Source organism: Salmo trutta, chromosome 34 (genome assembly GCF_901001165.1).
Source record: "Salmo trutta chromosome 34, fSalTru1.1, whole genome shotgun sequence".
NCBI classification, from domain to species: Eukaryota; Metazoa; Chordata; class Actinopteri; order Salmoniformes; family Salmonidae; genus Salmo; species Salmo trutta.
In genome coordinates, this window is record NC_042990.1 from 35,668,835 (window position 1) to 35,690,442 (window position 21,608).

Consider the following 21,608-nt stretch of genomic DNA (forward strand, 5'->3'; position numbering starts at 1 on the left):
AAAATATTATTTGGTCCATTTAGTTTCCATTAAGATGATCAGCGCTACAATGCTTTATGGAAACCTAGACCAGAAAATGAGGCAAAAATGGGAGTTGATCTTTTCCCCCTTAAATGTAACAGCTATTCCTCTTTAAATAGAATCATCATCAACCTGGTTAACCAGTAATGGGTAACTAACGGCACACATAGGCCTTGTTCGATATGATCAAAACCGCAATGTATCATGGGTAAATTGTGACTGACTGGCCGATCTACAAATAATAATAATGAGTAGTTATTTATGATACAAGGTGATTTGTAGATCAGTAAGTCGGCAGTTATTTTGATGCTCTCGAACATGGCCATGGAGTGTGTCGGAAAATGGGCATGTCAACAGAGGTAGGAGGGATCAACAGAGGTAGGAGAATTCAACAGAGGTAGGAGGATCAAAAGAGGTAGGAGGGATCAACAGAGGTAGGTGTATGGAAAGCAATTCAGCTAATTGGGCAGATTTGTTGCCACTCATGACCATTCTGCGTGGCTGATTAGGATGCACAGAGTTGATTGTTGACAACTGTAGAATTTTAGCTAAGCCTAACCTAACCCTTTTCCTTACCGTCATTCTCCAAACCTGACACTTGAATTATGCTAACCCTAACTTAACCTCATTCTCCTAACCTGCTACGCTAGTTGTAAAAACTAAGCTGACCTAGCTATAGCCGGTCCAACCAATAATGGAGCGCTGATGTTACTTACACCCATCGCTGCTGATCCACCCACTTATTTTGCAAAGCCCACTTTCAGACACACTCCCAAGTATGCAGTTCACCCATACTTGGGGTTGGTTAATAACTCTTAATAATTAGGGAGCTTTTAAACGGCGTTTTTCTTTACAGTTCCGCGTGATATTCTAGTCAAGATGTCCGTAGGCTACGCTCACTGCGTAAAAGTGCGCTCCAGCCTCCGCAGCATGGCAGCAGCATTTCCGTTACAGCTTAATTTATGCCTACATCTTTGATGCGTTGATGAAGAGGATGAAGGAGTAGTTAACGAGATCAATAATCAACATATTTAAAATGCCAGTCTTCTCGTGGGCCTCTCCTGGCTATCCCCGGGATCTCCTGGTAGTTCTGATTGTGTTCGTGGGCATTGCATTGCCTAACGAAGCCTCTGTCCCTGAAAATCTATCACACGGAACAGAAGGCTCACATTTAACTAATATCACTAATACTAAAAAGGTATTTCCTGTGCTCGCTGTAAATTATGAACACGTACGAAAGCCTTTTGAGGTCGCGCTATGGATTCTCCTCGCCTTATTGATGAATCTCGGTGAGTGCTTTTGCTTTTGTCAGATGTTACAATGATCCACTGGGGATGTCCCCCACATTTCTCTGGGGTGATGATGATGATGATAAGAAGGTTCAATAGGGACGTTATTGTAATACAATACAACACATTCAGACAGGAAGTCTAATGTTATGAACATACTTAGTATCTCCATCTCTTCATTCAAAGACTCAATCATGGACACTTACTGACAGTTGTGGCTGCTTTGCGTGATGTATTGTTGTCTCTACCTTCTTGCCCTTTGTGATGTTGTCTGTGCCCAACAATGTTTGTACCCTGTTTTGTTCTGCTGCCCTGTTGTGTTGCTGCCATGTGTTGCTACCATGTTGTTGTCATGTGTTGCTACTGTGCTGTGTTGTCTCTTAGGTCTCTCTTTATGTAGTGTTGTCTGTCGTCGTGGTGTGTGTTTTTTGTCCTGTATTTTTAACTTATTTTTAATCCCAGCCCCAGTCCCCGCAGGAGGCATTTTGTCTTTTGGTAGGCCGTCATTGTTAATAAGAATGTGTTCTTAATTGACTTGCCTAGTTAAATAAAGGTACATAAAAGTTCCTGCAAAGAAGTTTGGACACAGGAGATAGACCCAGCCTATTACTAATTGCTACACTGATGGCAGAAGTGGGATGATTCCATAAACGTACTATGACCACAAAGTGCCCTGGTTCAATATGGCACAGGGTTAGATATACCCATTGTTCCAGTCCTACTTTGGAACATGAGACGCTGCATCTAATTCCCATGGACTTTATAAGCAATTGTCCCTCTCACCAGTCACCACTAGAAACAGAAGGACAAGTTCCATAAGACTAGTGTAATAGGAGACATGGGGAGAAGACACGGTATGACCTGTCAAACATTTGGGATGGACATTCTCAGAGTGATGAGAGCAGTTGTTATCATGACTTGCCAGAGTTAAGAGGGATGTAGGGGTCACTAGGGGTGTAGCTAGTTCTGCATGTCTTTCCTGTCACTGTACTTTCTCTTTGTACGTCCCAGGACAAAGTCATACACACTACACAAATATCACATATTATATTTAATATGCACATAACACAACCCAGACTGTCTGTCTGTGTCCCAAATGGAACAATATTCCCTATATAGTGCACTCACTATATGGGCCCTGGTCAAAAGTAGTCCACAAAAAGGGAATACAGTGCCATTTGGGACCTATTAAAGTAACTGTCCAGTGAAAATCTCACTTCAAAGTTAATATTCTGGAGCCTCCCAAGTGGCGCAACCGGTTTAAGGCACTGCATCGCTGGGTTTGAGGCTTCACTACAGACCCGGGTTTGATCCCAGGCTGTGTTACAGCCGGCCGTGACCAGGAGACTTGTGCACAATCGGCCCAGCATCGTCCGGGTTAGGGGAGGGTTTGGCCGGACAGCGACTCCTTGTTAGTCAGAGACCGCTGAAATAGCAGTTTTCCTGTTTGTGTCCTCTTACCCAGATATACACAGCTCAAAAAAATAAAGGGAACACTAAAATAACACATCCTAGATCTGAATGAATGAAATAATCTTATTAAATACTTTTTTCTTTACATAGTTGAATGTGCTGACAACAAAATCACACAAAAATAATCAATGGAAATCCAATTTATCAACCCATGGAGGTCTGGATTTGGAGTCACACTCAAAATTAAAGTGGAAAACCACACTACAGGCTGATCCAACTTTGATGTAATGTCCTTAAAACAAGTCAAAATGAGGCTCAGTAGTGTGTGTGGCCTCCACGTGCCTGTATGACCTCCCTACAACGCCTGGGCATGCTCCTGATGAGGTGGCGGATGGTCTCCTGAGGGATCTCCTCCCAGACCTGGACTAAAGCATCCGCCAACTCCTGGACAGTCTGTGGTGCAACGTGGCATTGGTGGATGGAGCGAGACATGATGTCCCAGATGTGCTCAATTGGATTCAGGTCTGGGGAACGGGCGGGCCAGTCTATAGCATCAATGCCTTCCTCTTGCAGGAACTGCTGACACACTCCAGCCACATGAGGTCTAGCATTGTCTTGCATTAGGAGGAACCCAGGGCCAACCGCACCAGCATATGGTCTCACAAGGGGTCTGAGGATCTCATCTCGGTACCTAATGGCAGTCAGGCTACCTCTGGCGAGCACATGGAGGGCTGTGCGGCCTCCCAAAGAAATGCCACCCCACACCATGACTGACCCACCGCCAAACCGGTCATGCTGGAGGATGTTGCAGGCAGCAGAACGTTCTCCACGGCGTCTCCAGACTCTGTCACGTCTGTCACATGTGCTCAGTGTGAACCTGCTTTTATCTGTGAAGAGCACAGGGCGCCAGTGGCGAATTTGCCAATCTTGGTGTTCTCTGGCAAATGCCAAACGTCCTGCACGGTGTTGGGCGGTAAGCACAACCCCCACCTGTGGACGTCGGGCCCGCATACCACCCTCATGGAGTCTGTTTCTGACCGTTTGAGCAGACACATGCACATTTGTGGCCTGCTGGAGGTAGCGGTCCTGCTGCTGGGTTGTTGCCCTCCTACGGCCTCCTCCACGTCTCCTGATGTACTGGCCTGTCTCCTGGTAGCGCCTCCATGCTCTGGACACTACGCTGACAGACACAGCAAACCTTCTTGCCACAGCTCGCATTGATGTGCCATCCTGGATGAGCTGCACTACCTGAGCCACTTGTGTGGGTTGTAGACTCCGTCTCATGCTACCACTAGAGTGAAAGCACCGCCAGCATTCAAAAGTGACCAAAACATCAGCCAGGAAGCATAGGAACTGAGAAGTGGTCTGTGGTCACCACCTGCAGAACCACTCCTTTATTGGGGGTGTCTTGCTAATTGCCTATAATTTCCACCTGTTGTCTATTCCATTTGCACAACAGCATGTGAAATTTATTGTCAATCAGTGTTGCTTCCTAAGTGGACAGTTTGATTTCACAGAAGTGTGATTGACTTGGAGTTACATTGTGTTGTTTAAGTGTTCCCTTTATTTTTTTGAGCAGTGTATTTCTTACTAAGTGTTTCAGTTATCTGCAGTTGCAGCAGCTGCATCGTTGACCTATGACTAACTACTGCAGTAGCGTCAGCATGTGTGCTAGCAGTCTTAAAAAGGCCTTTTTATATTTTTCAGGAGAGCTCAGACTTACATTGATGCACAAGTAACTGATTTTAGCATTTCATTTATCCAAAGAATGAAGTACTTTGTATGTGTATGCTGTGAACTTAAAATACCTATATGCACTTCGACAGGCACTGTCTTTTTTTATATAATTCAGTGCACATTTTTAAGACCATTGCAAAAGAGGCTATATCAACATAGGAAAATTGTCACACATTCTTGCCAGGATACGGCAATGTCATGGTAACAAACCTACTGCCCTAGACCCGTATTCGTAAAGCAAGCTCTAGGATCAGTTTTGCCTTTAATATCATAATGAATAAGATTACATGGACGGGGGGGACCTGATCGTAGATCAGCACTCCTGCTCCGAGACACTTCATGAATACAGCCCCTGTCGTATCGCAGACAGATATTTCTTAACATAAATAACACTAACTATCCCATCTTCCCCCAGGTTTTCATCTGATCCCACGTCTGTCCGGCGTGGTCCCAGAGAGCTGCCTGCTGATCGTGGTGGGGCTACTGGTAGGGGGGCTCATCAAGATGATCGGAGAGGAGCCTCCTGTACTGGATTCCCAGCTCTTCTTCCTGTGCCTCCTCCCTCCCATCATCCTCCATGCTGGCTACTTCTTACCCATCCGGCCCTTCACAGAGAATGTGGGCACCATCTTGGTGTTTGCGGTTATAGGTAAGCTAAGTATGGACTGCTCAATCAATCAAATGTATTTTTACATCGGCAGTTGTCACAAAGTGCTTATATAGAAACTCAACCTAATACCTCAAACACCAAGCAGTGCAGATGTAGAAGCACGGTGGCTAGGAAAAACTCCCTAGGAAGGCAGGAACCTAGGAAGAAACCTGGAGAGGAACCAGGCTCTGAGGGGTGGCCAGTCCTCTTCTGGCTGTGCCTGCGGTGATTATAAGAGTACATGGCCATTAAGGCCAGATTGTTCTTCAAGATGTTCAAATGTTCATAGATGACCAGCAGGGTCAACAAGGGTTGAACTTTATCCCATCCCTCCAGTGTAATTTGTATACAGACGTATTTGCAGCTGTTATGATTCATGTTATCATGACATGTATTTTTAAACTGCCAGAAACCAATTTCCTAGCCTGGTGAAGGAGTGGCATGATGGCACAAACAGACTGGTACCCAGGCTACCATTTTCCCATTGTGGGATAATAATACTTCTACTCTACTAGGTACCCTGTGAAAATTGTACCAAATAATTCAGCCTTCGCTGCTATTAAACCATGTAATGTCGCCTTATTGAAATAAACCATTCTCTCTCTCTTTTAGGTACCCTGTGGAATGCCTTCTTCGTGGGAGGATTGCTGCATGCCTTGTGCCAGATCGAGAGCGTGGGTCTGACCAGCGTGGACCTGTTGGCCTGCCTGCTCTTCGGCTCCATCGTCTCGGCTGTGGACCCGGTGGCCGTGCTGGCTGTGTTCGAGAAGGTCCACATCAATGAGCTGGTCCACATCCTGGTATTTGGGGAGTCGCTTCTCAATGATGCTGTCACTGTGGTGAGTGTTGAAAATAGGAAAAGGAAATCTTTAAAAAGACCCGCTCTTTCCACTACCACTTCAGTTTATCAAACTGTTGGCAGCGCAGATTAGGACAAATCGAACCAGACATACAGTGCATTCTGAAGGTAATCATACCCCTTGACTTTTTCCAAATGTTTTTGTTACAGCCTTATTCTAAAATTGATTAAATACATTTTTTCCCTCATCAATCTACACACAATACCCCATAATGACAAAGCAAAAACGTGTTTAGACATTTATGTAAATGTATAAAAATAAAAAAATAAACGTAGTTACATAAGTATTCAGATCCTTTTCTATGAGACTCAGAATTTAGCTCAGGTGCATCCTGTTTCCATTGATCATCCTTGAGATGTTTCTACAACTTGAATGGAGTCCAGCTGTGGTAAATTCAATTGATTGGACGTGATTTGGGAAGGTACACACCGGTCTAGGTAAGGTTCGACAATTGACAGTGCATGTCAGAGCAAAAACCAAGCCATGAGGTCGAAGGAATTGTCCGTAGAGCTCTGGAGACAGGATTGTGTTGAGGCACAGATCTGGGGAAGGGTACCAAAAACTGTCTGCAGCATTGAAGGTCCTCAAGAACACAATGGCCTCCATCATTCTTAAATGGAAGAAGTTTGTAACCCCCCAGACTCTTCCTAGAGCTGGCTGCCCGGCCAAACTGAGCAATCGGGGGAGAAGGGCATTGGTCAGGGAGGTGACCAAGAACCCAATTGTCACGCTGACAGAGCTCCAGAGTTCCTCTGTGGAGATGGGAGAACCTTCCAGAAGGACAACCATCTCTGCAGCACTCCACCAATCAGGCCTTTATGGTAGAGTGCCCAGACGGAAGCCACTCTTTAGTAAAAGGCACATGACAGCCGCTTGGAGTTTACCAAAAGTCACCTAAAGGACTCTGACCATGAGAAACAAGATTCTCTGGTCTAATGAAATCAAGATTGAACTCTTTGGCCTGAATGCCAAGCATCACGTCTGGAGGAAACCTGGCACCATCCCTACGGTGAAGCATGGTGGTGACAGCATCATGCTGTGGGGATGTTTTTCAGTGGCAGGGACTGGGACACTAGTCAGGATTGAGGGAAAGATGAACAGAGCAAAGTACAGAGAGATCTTTGAAGAATACCTGCTCCAGAGATCTCAGGACCTCAGACTGGGGCGATTGTTCACCTTCCAAGAGGACAACGTCCCTAAGCCGACAGCCAAGACAACGCAGGAGTGGCTTCGGGACAAGTATCTGAATGTCCTTGAGTGGCCCAGCCAAAGCCCGGTCTTGAACCCGATCAAACATCTCTGGGGCAACCTGAAAATAGCTATGCAACGACACTCCCCATCCAACCTGACAGAGCTTGAGAGGATCTGCAGAGAAGAATGGGAGAAACTCCCCAAATACAGGTGTGCCAAGCTTGTAGCTTCATACCCAAGAAGACTTGAGGCTCTAATCGCTGCCAAAGGTGCTTCAACAAAGTACTGAGTAAAAGGTCTGAATACTTATGTAAATATGATATTTTAAGTTTTATTTTTAATAAATGTAATACATTTGCAAAAATGTAATTTATTTTTTGTCATTATAGGGTACTGTGTTTAGATTGAGGGGGGATATAACCCATTTTAGATTAAGGCTGTAACGTAACAATGTGGGAAAAGTTAAGGAGTCTGAATACTTTCCCGAATGCACTGTATACGTATGGAGAGGCTGTCTTTAAGGTGATACTGTTAGTCAGGTTGCTGCCTCTGTTTCTGTGTAAAATGTTGGATTGTTTCAATCAACCCCATTCAACTCAAGTTAACATGATGGGATCTGTTTTTTTTCCCCATATTGCCATTCTGTGTAAAATTCAGTGTATATTTCCAGATGTGTGGCAAATACCACAAGCCACCCCCTTTAACAGGCATTTTCCATTAACCATGACAGTGCTCTCAGGGCAGGGAGATGGCTGTAGCTTACTCAACTACTCACTGTATACATAAAACTGACATTTTAATATACTGAACAAAAATATAAACGCAACATGTAAAAGTGTTTGTCACAAGTTTAATGAGCTGAAATAAAAGATCCCAGAAATGTTTTATACGCACAAAAAGCTTATTTTGCTGCACACTTTTATTTTTTTTAAGAAATTCTTATTTACAATGACAGCCTACTAGGAAACAGTAGATTAACTGCCTTGTTCAGGGGCAGAATGTCAGATTTTTACCTTGTCAGCTCAGGGATTCGATCCAGCAACCTTTCAGTTACTGGCCCAACGCTCTAACCACTAGGCTACATCCCTGTTCGTGAGTGTTTCTCCTTTGCCAAGATAATCCATCCACCTGACAGGTGTGGCATATCAAGAAGCTGATTAAGCAGCATGATCATTACACAGCTGCACCTTGTGCTGGGGACAATAAAAGGCCACTCTAAAATGTACAGTTTTATCACACAGCACAATGCCACAGACATCTCAAGTTTTGAGGGAGCGTGCAATTGGCATGCAGTCTTAGTAATGTCTACCAGAGCTGTTGCCAGAGCTGTTGCCACATAAGCCTCCTCCAATGTCTTTCTAGAGAATTTGGCAGTACGTCCAACCGGCCACACAACTGCGTGACCACATGTGGAAGTCCTGGGCTGGCATGGTTATGTCTGGCTTCTTCACCTGCGGGATCATCTTAGACCAGCAACCCAGACAGCTGATGAAACTGAGGATTATTTCTGTCAGTTATAAAGCCCTTTTGTGGGGGAAAACACATTCTGATTGGCTGGGCCTGGCTCCCAAGTGGGTGGGCCTATGCCTTCCCAGGCCCACCCTTGGCTGTGCCCCTGCCCAGTTATGTGAAAACCATAGATTAGGGCCCAATTAATTTATTTTAATTGACTGATTTCCTTATATGAACTGTAACTCAGTAAAATTGTTGCATGTTGCGTTTATATTTTTGTTCGGTATAGATGCCGAATGGTAGTTTCAGTGCTTTTGGCAGGTGTAGATATTACTCAGCCAAATGTCTCTGACTCTATGCCAACCCGGGCTACTGATTCAGCGTACAGCCTTATCACCCAAACCGAGACAGATGTTATTAAATGGAGCGGTGAACCAATAGGAGAGTATTTACTGCCTGGCAGTGATAATGGTCTCAGTGTTCCAAAGACTGAGGAGCTGAGAGGGGCTGATGCCAACTAGCCTGTGTCCCAAATGGCAGCCTGTTCCCTACATAGTACATACCGGTCAAAAGTAGTACACAATGTATAGAAAATAGGGTTCAATTTGTGACTCAGGACTCAACCCTAGTATCTGAAGCTTAGCAGAAGGTTACTATTTACATACTGTAGTGATCGGGCTGTAAACATTCCATGTCTAATAAGTCATTTTACCATTCAACCAATAGGCACCCCTACCCCCAAACATCTTCCCATGGTTATGTAGGTGAAGCAGAACAAAATCAACAACTATTGCTAAATCTAGTTGATAGAATTTCACAATTCTGTGTCCCAAATGGCAACCTATCCCCATCCTCTCAGGTCTGTAGTGACTCTAGCACTGAGACGCAGTGCCTTAGACCGCTGTTCCACTCAGGTCTGTAGTGACTCCTCTAGCTCTGTGATGCAGTGTCTTAGACCGCTATTCCACTCAGGTCTGTAGTGACTCCTCTAGCTCTGAGATGCAGTGTCTTAGACCGCTGTTCCACTCAGGTCTGTAGTGACTCCTCTAGCTCTGTGATGCAGTGTCTTAGACCGCTATTCCACTCAGGTCTGTAGTGACTCCTCTAGCTCTGAGATGCAGTGTCTTAGACCGCTGTTCCACTCAGGTCTGTAGTGACTCCTCTAGCTCTGAGATGCAGTGTCTTAGACCGCTGTTCCACTCAGGTCTGTAGTGACTCCTCTAGCTCTGTGATGCGGTGTCTTAGACCGCTGTTCCACTCAGGTCTGTAGTGACTCCTAGCTCTGAGATGCGGTGTCTTAGACCGCTGTTCCACTCAGGTCTGTAGTGACTCCTCTAGCTCTGTGATGCAGTGTCTTAGACCGCTGTTCCACTCAGGTCTGTAGTGACTCCTCTAGCTCTGTGATGCGGTGTCTTAGACCGCTGTTCCACTCAGGTCTATAGTGACTCCTCTAGCTCTGTGATGCGGTGCCTTAGACCGCTGTTCCACTCAGGTCTGTAGTGACTCCTCTAGCTCTGAGATGCAGTGCCTTAGACCGCTATTCCACTCGGGAGCCCAGATCTAACTACATATCAACATCATGGTAATCACTTACTGGAATGGTACATCTCTATTGATTAACTGAGTAAATCAACATGTAGCCTCGTTTTGGTATACCGTGCAACACTATGGTCTGCAGTGCAATCCATAATAAATACGTGTGTGTGTGTGCGCGTTTGTGTGCGCGTTTGTGTGCGTTTTGTCTGTGATCTGTGTGTGGTTTTGGTGTCACAGGTGGGCTAAGAGGTGCCTCCATCGTCGACTCTCGATGATATTCTCTACATCTGGGCTGGAGGAATACCAGGAGGAATACCAGGAGGAATACCAGGAGGAATACCAGGAGGAATACCAGGAGGAATACCAGGAGGAATACCAAGAGGAATACCAAGAGGAATACCAAGAGGAATACCAAGAGGAATACCAAGAGGAATACCAAGAGGAATCCCAAGAGGAATCCCAAGAGGAATCCCAAGAGGAATCCCAAGAGGGAGGCCAAGGAGTGGGAAGAGAACAACCTGAACCTCAACCTAGTGAGTGGGTCATTTTTCCCCTATTAATGAATGTTGTCAGTAGGTTGATATACTGTACATATGCCACTTTAGCTGTGTAAATCTAGTCCAGAACAGCGTGTATTCAGACGAGTTGGATAGTTGGATAGGTGACGTCACACGGAGAATGCAGGAAGTACATATCAATCATGTGACAGACATGGAGATTATGCCCCGCTGAGAAGAAAATGGAAAAACATCCTTTAATCATCATGGAGCTTGACCTCCAACAGCTCGACAGAATAGAAAGTATCCCTTGTTTATAATGAAATGCAATCCCTCTCTCTCTCACCCCCCCATTTCTCACCCCCCTTCTTTCTTTCTCTCTCTCTCAACCCCCCCTCCCCCTCCCCCTCTCTCTCTCACAGGGTTGGGAGTGATTAACCGCTACGTGGGTAGCCTGCTCTTTGCCTACTACCCAACAGGAGAGGAGGTGAGCTCCATCCATCTCTCATAGTTGGGCACACTTTATTAGGATTGTCCATGTGTAGATGCTCTACAGATGGTCACACTATCAACTGACTATCTGTTGATAAGCAACTGACTATCTGTCGATAAGCAACTGACTATCTGTCGATAAGCAACTGACTATCTGTCGATAAGCAACTGACTATCTGTCGATAAGCAACTGACTATCTGTCGATAAGCAACTGACTATCTGTCGATAAGCAACTGACTATCTGTCGATAAGCAACTGCTTGCTAGAGTTAGGGTAAGGGGTTAAGTTTAGGGTTGGGATAAGGGTAAAGGTTAGGGCTAGAGTTGGACTACCTAATAGTTTATTCATGACATTTCTTTACAACTGTATTACCTAGGAAATCATATCTTCCACAGTTACAGCACCTTCAGAAAATAATCACACCCCTTGACTTTTTCCACATTTTGTTGTGTTACAGTCTGAGATTTTGTATCACTGATCTACACACAATACCCAATAATGTCAAATTGGAATTTTGGTTTGATAAGTTTTTACAAATGAATGAACAATGTAAAGCTGAAATGTCTTGAGACAATAAGTATTCAATCCCTTTTCCAGTGCCTCACAAAGAAGGTCACCGATTGGTAGATAGGTAAAATAACATTTAAAAAAGCATACGCTGAATATCCCTTTGAGCATGGTGAACTTATTAATTAGGCTTTGGATGGTGTATCAATACACCCAGTCACTACAAAGATACAGGCAGCCTTCCTAACTCAGTTGCCGGAGAGGAAGGAAACCGCTCAGAGATTTCACCATGAGGCCAATGGTGACTTTAAAATAGTTTAAAGGTTGTGATATGAGAGAACTGAGAATGGATCAACAACATTGTAGTTACTCCACAATACTAACCTGAATTACAGAGTGAAAATAAGGAAGCCTGTACAGAATAAAAATATTCCAAAACATGCATCCTGTTTGCAACAAGGCATTAAAGTAAGAACGGCACTAAAATGTGGCAAAGAAATTCACTTTTTGTCTTGAATACAAAGCATTATGCTTGGGGCAAATCCAACCACTCTTCCTATTTTCAAGCATGGTGGTGGCTGCATCATGTTATGGGTATGCTTGTCATCGGCAAGGACTATGGATGAAATCCTGGTTCAGTCTGCTTTCCAACAGACACTGGGAGAGTAATTCACTTTTCAGCAGGACAATAACCTAAATCACAAGGCCAAATCTGCACCGGAGTTGCTAACCAAGACGACATTGAATGTTCCTGAGTGGCAAGACTTGAAAATGGCTGTCTAGCAATGATCAATAACCAACTTGACAGAGCTTGAAGAATTTTGTTAAAGAATAATGGGAAAATATTGTACAATCCAGGTGTGCAAAGCTCTTAGAGACTTACCCCAAAAGACTCACAGCTGTAATCACTGCCAAAGGTGTTTTATAACATGTCAATATATGGGGGTTGAATGCTTATCTAATCTAAATATATTAGTGTTTTATGTTTCATAAATGTTTTATAAATGTTAAGTTTTCTTCCACTTGACATTACTGAGTATTTTTTGTAGATCAATGCCAAAAACATTACTATTGAATCTATTTTAATCCCACTTTGTAACACAACAAAATGTGAAAAAAAATTCAAGGGGTGTGTCACGTCTAATCCCGCTCCCTCTCCGGCGCTCGTTGTCACCAGTTTACTCATCATTAAGCACACCTGCCACTATCGTTACACACACCTGCGCCTCATGAGACTCACCTGGAGTCCATCACCTTCCTGATTACCTCTCCTATATCTGTCAGTCCCTCTGGTTCTTTCCCAGCCTTTATTGATTCTGTTTCTGTGTTTAATGTCTGTATGCTACTCGTGTTTCTTGTTTTGTTCCATTTAATTATTAAATTCACTCCATGTACTTGCTTCCCGACTCACAGCGTACATGTTGCAGAATAACGCCTCACCAAAGGGACGCAAGAGGGATTTTTTTAATGCTTTTTTTTACTGTTGACGTAGGGGTCCAAGGGCGGCTGCCGAAGCAAGCTTCAGCTGGCTCGACAGGTTCTCAAACCTCGGGTGGCTCATCAGGCTTCCATTCTTCTGCTGGCTCGTCGGGCTCCGGCGCCTCTGCCAGCTGATGGGGTCAAATTGGGGTCATGATAGGGGCTGCACCAAATGTTTGATGTATCATAATAATTGATTATGCTTATGTTGTATTAATAGAAGGGGAGGGGCTATGGGACCCCTCCTCCTCTACATTTATAGGGTCCTAGACTACAGATGAACAAAATATATATTCATAAGGTTTTAGAATTGTTCCACAGTCTTTTCTAAGTCTCTGCCTCTTATAAAGAAATGGTCTGTGAGAAAGCACTTGAAAGATAAACATAGAGCCCTGCAGGGGAGTAGAAGAGAAAAGAGGCTAGTCAGACATTCCTCTACAAATCAACTTGGGGGAGTGGACATTTACTGCTGAGGTCTTAGAAAACACTGGAACTATTGTATCTCTTGCAAGTTTGTATAGCTGTGTATGCATGGGCTTGGTCTGAGGAGTAGCAGGTAATGACCTATGCAGTGACATCACCGGGGGTTGACTATAAGCATGATAAAAGCAACTTGGACTTTTCCTTTGGGGTAGAACTCATGAGACATCAGTTGTATGTGTGATGTTTGATCTTTGACTTCTGTCTACAGCTGTATTTTGATTAAAATTGTTATGATTTATAAGTGCACATTTTGAGTGTTCCTTATTTGTTAAGTAAATAAGACAGAGCACAGAAAAACGGAACCAACACAGCTCGACAGGTTCCCGCACCTCAGCCGGCTCTACAGGTTCCCGCGCCTCAGCCAGCTCTACAGGTTCCCTCGCCTCAGCCGGCTCTTCAGGTTCCCGCTCCTCAGCCGGCTCGACAGGTTCCCTCGCCGCAGCCGGCTCTACAGGTTCCCTCGCCTCAGCCGGCTCTACAGGTTCCCTCGCCTCAGCCGGCTCTACAGGTTCCCTCGCCTCAGCCGGCTCTACAGGTTCCCTCGCCTCAGCCGGCTCTTCAGGTTCCCTCGCCTCAGCCGGCTCTTCAGGTTCCCTCGCCTCAGCCGGCTCTTCAGGTTCCCTCGCCTCAGCCGGCTCTTCAGGTTCCCTCGCCTCAGCCGGCTCTACAGGTTCCCTCGCCTCAGCCGGCTCTACAGGTTCCCTCGCCTCAGCCGGCTCTACAGGTTCCCTCGCCTCAGCCGGCTCTACAGGTTCCCGCGCCTCAGCCGGCTCTACAGGTTCCCGCTCCTCAGCCGGCTCTACACGTTCCCGCTCCTCAGCCGGCTCTACAGGTGCCCGCTCCTCAGCCGGCTCTACAGGTTCCCGCGCCTCAGCCGGCTCTACAGGTTCCGCGCCTCAGCCGGCTCTACAGGTTCCCGCGCCTCAGCCGGCTCTACAGGTTCCCGCTCCTCAGCCGGCTCTACACGTTCCCGCTCCTCAGCCGGCTCTACAGGTTCCCGCGCCTCAGCCGGCTCTACAGGTTCCCGCGCCTCAGCCGGCTCTACAGGTTCCCGCGCCTCAGCAGAAGTGATTGCCCCACTCCTGGTCCTCGGGACCATCCCTCTGGTTGGGGTCCTGCGGCTGGAGCCGCGTGTCAGGGAGGGGGTACTGTCACGTCTAATCCCCCTCTCTGGCGCTCGTCGTCGCCAGTTTACTCATCATTGCACACACCTGCCACCATCGTTACGCACACCTGCGTGAGACTCACCTGGACTCCATCACCTTCCTGATTACCTCCCCTATATCTGTCAGTCCCTTTTTGGTCCTTTCCCCAGGCGTTATTGATTCTGTTTCTGTGTTTAATGTCTGTATGCTACTCGTGTTTCTTGTTTAGTTTAATTTATTATTAAATTCACTCCCTGTATTTGCTTCCCGACTCCCAGCGTACATGTTACAGGGTGTGAATGCACTGTACATGAGGCCTAATGAGATCTGTCTTCAGGAAGGCAGTTCTAGAATCTATCCACTTGCCTGTGAATGTGGACGAATCAATAAAAGAGAACCACCGTCACATCTTTGATTCTAATTGATGTAGATAACTTAGAATGCATCGATTGCAGACAGATTACGGAACACTACAAACACGGAAATTATATACATTGATTGAGTTCTGGAATTTGTCAGAGACCAATGCATTCTAGGAACAGCTGTAAAGTCACAACTGTCCTATGTGATTACAGCCTCTGTCGCAGAATGAATGAATGTCACAGCACATTGGTTATTCATTAGTTAAAGTGTGAAGCGTTTTTACTTTACTATAGGGTCCACAAAGAAGATGTATTAAATATGAATCACCATTATTTCATGCTTTTTTTAATCAAGTTTTTTTTTATTTGGCTTTTCAGTAATTTACAGGCAAAGGGAAAAATCAAACGACCAACTCTCTACCCCCCTCCCCCACCACCACCTTCAATCCCATGCTCTATCAGAACCTCACACCCTCCCCCATACCACCTTCAATCCCATGCTCTAACAGAACCTCACACCCTCCCCCCATACCACCCACAATCCCATGCTCTAACAGAACCTCACACCCTCCCCCATACCACCCACAATCCCATGCTCTAACAGAACCTCACACCCTCCCCATACCACCCACAATCCCATGCTCTAACAGAACCTCACACCCTCCCCCCATACCACCCTCAATCCCATGCTCTAACAGAACCTCACACCCTCCCCCCATACCACCCTCAATCCCATGCTCTAACAGAACCTCACACGCTCCCCAATACCACCCTCAATCCCATGCTCTAACAGAACCCCCCCACCACCCTCAATCCCATGCTCTAACAGAACCCCCCAATACCACCCTCAATCCCATGCTCTAACAGAACCCCCCCACCACCCTCAATCCCATGCTCTAACAGAACCCCCCCACCACCCTCAATCCCATGCTCTAACAGAACCCCCCCCCCACCACCCTCAATCCCATGCTCTAACAGAACCCCCCCACCACCCTCAATCCCATGCTCTAACAGAACCTCACATCTAACCAGACATAGCATTACATCATTATATTCAATATGCCTGAAAGAGAGTGACCTGGCTCTACGTATTTTACTGCTGTGTGACCTACTGACACCGTCTCATGTTAGAGTGAAGTAAAGAAGCCCAAGAATTACCACACAGGAACTTTATTTAAACACACTGAGGAAGATGAACATGGGGATGGTTGTGTAATGGACAGAAGCAGAGACATAATGAATATGCTATACAGGACATAAATACACTGGCCTGAATAGATATTTGTAGAGTAGGATAGAATGGGAGATGTGATAGAACAATGACCTATTAACCATGTGTTCCATCGTAACACCAGATGAATGACTTGCATGGCAACAACACAGTAAGAATAATGGCAAGGACTGTATATTATAGAAATAGTAGGCGCTATTGCACAGCAACACACAAGAGCAAGGACTGAATTTAAATATATAGGAAACAGGAAGTAGTAAACAGTGACTAACCATAGCAGACAATATCAGTAGTAACATAATAACAACAGGAATAAGAACTACATAGAATACTGCTACTCATACTGCAATGATAACAACAGCGACAACTGACTTTGTAATCACGCATCCCAGGTGTCCACGCATCATGCCCTGCTAATACTTAGAAGCTTCAGAGAGCGTGCAACGGACCTGACTGGCCAGTGCTGGGCTAGCTAGGAGCATCTGACCAATCACAGGATGCATGTGTCGTGGAAATGCTTACACAGGAACACTCTAAGTCAATCTTAAACGAATCATTGTTTATTGTCAGCGTGCTGGAGAGGTTCCAACCAACTCAATGCACCATAGTACACATGTCAATCAGAAGCTCTCTCTGGGCAGTGCCAGCAGCTGTCTTATGTATGGCTATAAACAGCCAAATTATATTTGCATGATCTGGCATAATTCATTAATCATTACTGTTTTGTTACGTTCATGTGACCGACCAATACTGGTTCATAACATGTGACAGACCAATACTGGTTCATAACATGTGACCGACCAACACCTCACGAGGCTTCTCCTCTCTAAGCTGAGACCTTGAAACTGAGATATCTTTCGTTCCTTCTCAAAACAACGTCTGGGCGTACTGCCAAATTGCAGATAATGATAAGTGAGGTTTCGTACAGTCAGCCACTTGCATGAATGCAGAAATTGGTTATTAGAACAGCATATGAATACAACACAGAAATTAGTTATAAGAAAAGCACAAACATAAAAATTCCCTTACACATGATCAGTGCATGGGCAGAGTATGGTGTGCATGGGGACAGTCTGATTGGCTGAAGCCACGAGCTGTAGGTGATCTTATCACTCATGTGAGGGGGAGCTAAACTACCTGTCGCCAGCCAGACATAAACAACAACAAGCAGGCTGGAAATGAGTCCCACAATGCCCTCTGCAGGGGGATTCTGTAACAAAGCCAATGGCATAAAAAAGCTGTAAGGCCTAGCTTTGGTTTGGTGTTGTAGGTAACCCTTCATTCCAGGTCCTGTGGTGACGCTTTCTCGGGGATGGTGTCATACAAGGATAGCCAAGCATCTCTCTGAAGACCTGTGTAGTCGTCATCCTGTATGTCATTATACTCATCAGGGTCTAGGGGCATATCATCAATGGTTTCATAGATACAGGCGCTGGTCGTCTCACTCACATCTGAGTTTGAGGAATCGTAATTGGCATAATAGATGGTTTGTGTGGCTGCTCTGACATCACAACCTCCTCTCACACCACTTCCCTCTCTGACACCCCTTCCTCCTCTGACACCACTTTCTCCTCTGACATCACTTTCTACTCTGACATCCCTTCCTCCTCTGACACCTGTTCCTCCTCTGACACCCCTTCCTCCTCTGACACCACTTTCTCTTCCGACATCACTTTCTACTCTGACATCCCTTCCTCCTCTGACACCACTTTCTCCTCTGACATCACTTTCTCCTCTGACATCACATTCTACTCTGACATCCCTTCCTCCTCTGACACCACTTCCTCCTCGGACATCACTTTCTCCTCTGACACAACTGCATGGTCTGACACCCCTTCCTCCTATGACACCACTTCCTGCTGTGCGTCTCCTCTTCAGTGTACAGTAGATGAGGACTGAAGCTTTAGCAGCCAGGACAACCCCAACCACCCCCAGTACAGAAGCCAAGACAGACCCTGGAAAAAACACACCTGTGTTGAGGTCCAAGGCAGTAGAGTTCTGAGTTCCCATGTTGTTCTCAGCCCTACAGTAGTACTGGATCTTGTCTCCCAGACTGACACTGGGGATGATGTACTTGTCTCTTCCTGCTCCTGTCTGTAAGACGGTCACTTCAGTCCCATTCCTCATGTACCAAGTGTAAGACTTCACTGGTGGGATGGCATCACTGCTGCAGGTCAGAGTCACTAGACTGCCCTCCTCTATTTCACTGCTAACGGACACTGAAGTGTTCTTAGGGCCATATCTCACAACCAGTGTAGCAGCAAGGGATGGAAAATCCTCAAAGCCTCTTACAACACAGAAGTAGCTGCCTGCATCCTGACTGCTGACTGCATCAAGGATCATGGTCTTGGACTTGCCAGTGGCAGTGGCAGAGGCGTTGTTCTTGTACAAAAGTAAGTCACTGAAGTTTGGACAGGAGGTCATGCAGGAGATAATGACTAGATCTCCCTCCTTTGCAACAGGAGGAGTAACTTCTACTTGTAAGTTTGTGACAGACAGTTTGACCCCAAATGGATCACTCTACTTTGGAACCCCCTGTGTTTTTAATGTGAATTTGTAATAACCAGAGTCACTCTCTCTCAGGTCTGTGATTCGCAGGGTGCAATCTTTTTCCTTCTTACCACGGTACTCTACGCAGTCATTGTAGTCCAAGTATTTGACACCAGATTTTGACCAGATTTTGTCTGTGATGGTTTGATTACTGGGGTATGTGTAATTGCAACGGAGTTCAATGTTCGTCCCGGCGAAGGCGCAGATGGTCTTGTGTTGGTGTGTCACATCCCAACAGTTACCAAGGAGACAGAGTGCAGGGGAGTGGAGCTTCTCACTGTCTTTTACAGCACAGATATAACTGCCTGCATCCTGACTGCTGACTGGGTCTAGGTACAGGTTGACATCCAGGGTCTTTGCGTTGGTAAGCTGTTGTCCGTTCTTGTACCAGATGTAGTTGGGTTTGAGATTGTCACTCAGAGTGCAGGTGGTGCTACAGGTCAGTGTTACCTTCTGTCCTTTGTTCACAGTGGTTGTATCCTTTGTCACCTTAAGAGCTGTGACAGTAACAGTGATTCCAGTTTTGATGAACTTCCATCCGGAGTTCTCTGACGGCACCATAACGCGATAGACAGCGGTGTCACTCTTTCTTAGATCTTTGACTTGGAGAGTTTTCGTGATAGAGAAGGAGGCGTTGGGCTTTATAAACCGTCCTGAAATATCAAACAGCCACTTAAAACGTCCGGAATAGGCTTTGTCATCTGTCAAGTCCTCGGGAATGGTCTTGTCCTTCCATTTCTTCTTGTTGTCATTGTTAAACCAGAATAAATGTCTAATATCTGACAACAAATTGTCATCATCATTTGAGAAACTGCAGCTCATGTTCACTGACGATCCCACTAAAGCACAAACGTTCTTCTCATCACAACTCATTGCATCTACAGCCAACAGACTGGATATAAAGAGGAGTAGTCCTGCAAACATATCTCTTGCCAATGTGATGGGCATCAGTTAGAATGTGAAAGAAAGCTCACTGGCAGTGCAGTCGAACAAAGTGTTGAGAATGGGTCTTAATACCTAAAGGAGGACGAGCCTAAGTTCCTGATACAGATCTGAACAACTTTTGAAGTGTTTATCAAGATAAGGATCTTACAGGGTGGACATTGAGGCCACAATGAGTTATGTTGCATGCATTTAGGCCCACATTAACATCCATGTATATGTACAGATATGCATATGGGTAGCCTATACACATACCCAAGGACTTATAGAGTATAAGTAAACTCATAAAAGTATAAAGTACTATATGATGACTACATGGAGGAAATGACTAAATATGACCAACTTGAAGGCCTAGTTTACAGTCTGTTGACTATGGAATCACGTTGATTATTCAGTGATTATTCTTTCTAGGGGGTTGAGGTGAATATGTTCAGGTCCTATACAAACATTAGTGAAGCTATAACTATTTTTATTCAAAAAGCTATATTCAACTGCTCCTTTGCCAGAGAGTGACCCTAACAGAGCTGAAGACCTAATCTATAACGTCTAACACAATGCTGCTGTTGTTAGTTCCTGTTGAGTAATTTCACAACATGTGTTGTTCTCACAACTTTGATAAAGATCGAGTCATCTCACTTGTCTTTTCGTGTGTGTGCGTGTGCTCGTGCACATTTTTCCTTATTTTTTTTTTTTTACTTCTTTACATTCTATACATTTCCCTAGGCTTCTTGGTTCTCACACAGAGGACCAAAGCACTGCGTGATCAGGCGTCCTTAGAAGTGTGAACATATTTTCCATAGCAGGAAGTGTACACATTTTGATGTCAGCATCTTCTTCAGTTGCTACTTTAACTTGCTACTAAAATCAGTTTTGTAATATGAATCTAGTGTGCCAAGATCTGAAAGTAGTTGCATGGAATGAAGTTAACCTATAAGACTGTAGTACCTGTGCAGAGCCTAGCGCTAATGCCTAGCATTAACGCCTAGCGGTAATGCTAACGGCTCAATGCACATATACTGCTCCACACCAGAGATTGAGGTTCAATCCCTGAGTGTAGGACGTTGGTAGAAACAATTGTAATCACACAGTTCCCTCTCCCCTATGACTATTCTCCAGCAATATACATTTTAATCTAATCTAACATCCAACAGCCACTAAGCTGGGCCTAACCTGAAAACCAACTTCATGTACTGTAGAATGGAAATCATTGTCTGATTCTTGCAGTTAAAGATGGGATTATACTTTTATTTTACAGGCTCAGGAGCAACACTGTTGACTTGACACAGGGTTCTCTGATATCATCAATGTCTACAGCCATATTTGGGCTCCCGAGTGGCGCAGTGGTCTAAGGCACTGCATCTCAGTACTATAGGTGTCACTACAGACTCTGGTTTGATTCCAGGCTGTAACACAACTGTCTGTGATTGAGAGTCTCATAGGGCGGAACACAATTGGCCCAGTGTTGTCCGGCTTAGGCTTTGGTTGTCATTGTAAATTAGAATTGGTTCTTAACTGACTTGCCTCGTTAAAGAATACATACTGCAGAAAGAGTGAAGGAAAATATATTATTTTATGTGTGCTATTTTCTTAATTTCTCTGTGCTTTCCACTCGTGGCTCAGTTGGTAGAGCATGACACTTGCAATTTCCATTTATCATCCTTGAGATGTTTCTACAACTTGGTTGGAGTCCACTTGTGGTAAATTCAATTGATTGGACATGATTTGGAAAGGCACACACCTGTCTATGTAAGGTCCCACAGTTGACAGTGCA

At 45.1% G+C, this 21,608-nt stretch overlaps 2 protein-coding genes and 1 long non-coding RNA gene across 3 annotated transcripts; 2 read left to right on the top strand and 1 right to left on the bottom strand.

Annotated features, from left to right (window-relative positions):
• The first annotated feature begins 472 nt into the window (after positions 1–472).
• LOC115174078 (Na(+)/H(+) exchanger beta-like) lies at positions 473–10,500 on the top strand. Its single transcript, XM_029732739.1, has 4 exons — positions 473–1,310; positions 4,876–5,109; positions 5,722–5,948; positions 10,386–10,500. Exons 1-4 carry the CDS (start codon positions 1,058–1,060, stop codon positions 10,392–10,394), a joined length of 723 nt encoding a protein of 240 aa, XP_029588599.1. The 5' UTR covers positions 473–1,057; the 3' UTR covers positions 10,395–10,500.
• A 134-nt stretch (positions 10,501–10,634) lies between these two features.
• LOC115174079 (uncharacterized) lies at positions 10,635–13,853 on the top strand. Its single transcript, XR_003871721.1, has 3 exons — positions 10,635–10,681; positions 11,068–11,132; positions 13,138–13,853. It is a non-coding gene; the product is annotated as an uncharacterized LOC115174079 (long non-coding RNA).
• A 3,669-nt stretch (positions 13,854–17,522) lies between these two features.
• On the bottom strand, positions 17,523–18,866 carry LOC115174077 (intercellular adhesion molecule 5-like). The gene has a single exon (XM_029732738.1). The coding sequence runs from the start codon at positions 18,767–18,769 to the stop codon at positions 17,624–17,626; it is 1,146 nt and encodes a 381-aa protein (XP_029588598.1). The 5' UTR covers positions 18,770–18,866; the 3' UTR covers positions 17,523–17,623.
• Between the last annotated feature and the right edge of the window lie 2,742 nt (positions 18,867–21,608).

What these genes read in the sequence shown, in the direction of transcription:
- LOC115174077 (XM_029732738.1), bottom strand. Translation starts at nt 18,769, where the DNA reads ATGACCTCCTGTCCAAACTTCAGTGACTTACTTTTGTACAAGAACAAC.
- LOC115174078 (XM_029732739.1), top strand. Translation starts at nt 1,058, where the DNA reads ATGCCAGTCTTCTCGTGGGCCTCTCCTGGCTATCCCCGGGATCTCCTG. An exon ending in CGCCTTATTGATGAATCTCG is followed by an intron (nt 1,311 to 4,875) that starts GTGAGTGCTTTT and finishes ATCTTCCCCCAG; the next exon opens with GTTTTCATCTGATCCCACGT. An exon ending in CTTGGTGTTTGCGGTTATAG is followed by an intron (nt 5,110 to 5,721) that starts GTAAGCTAAGTA and finishes TCTCTCTTTTAG; the next exon opens with GTACCCTGTGGAATGCCTTC.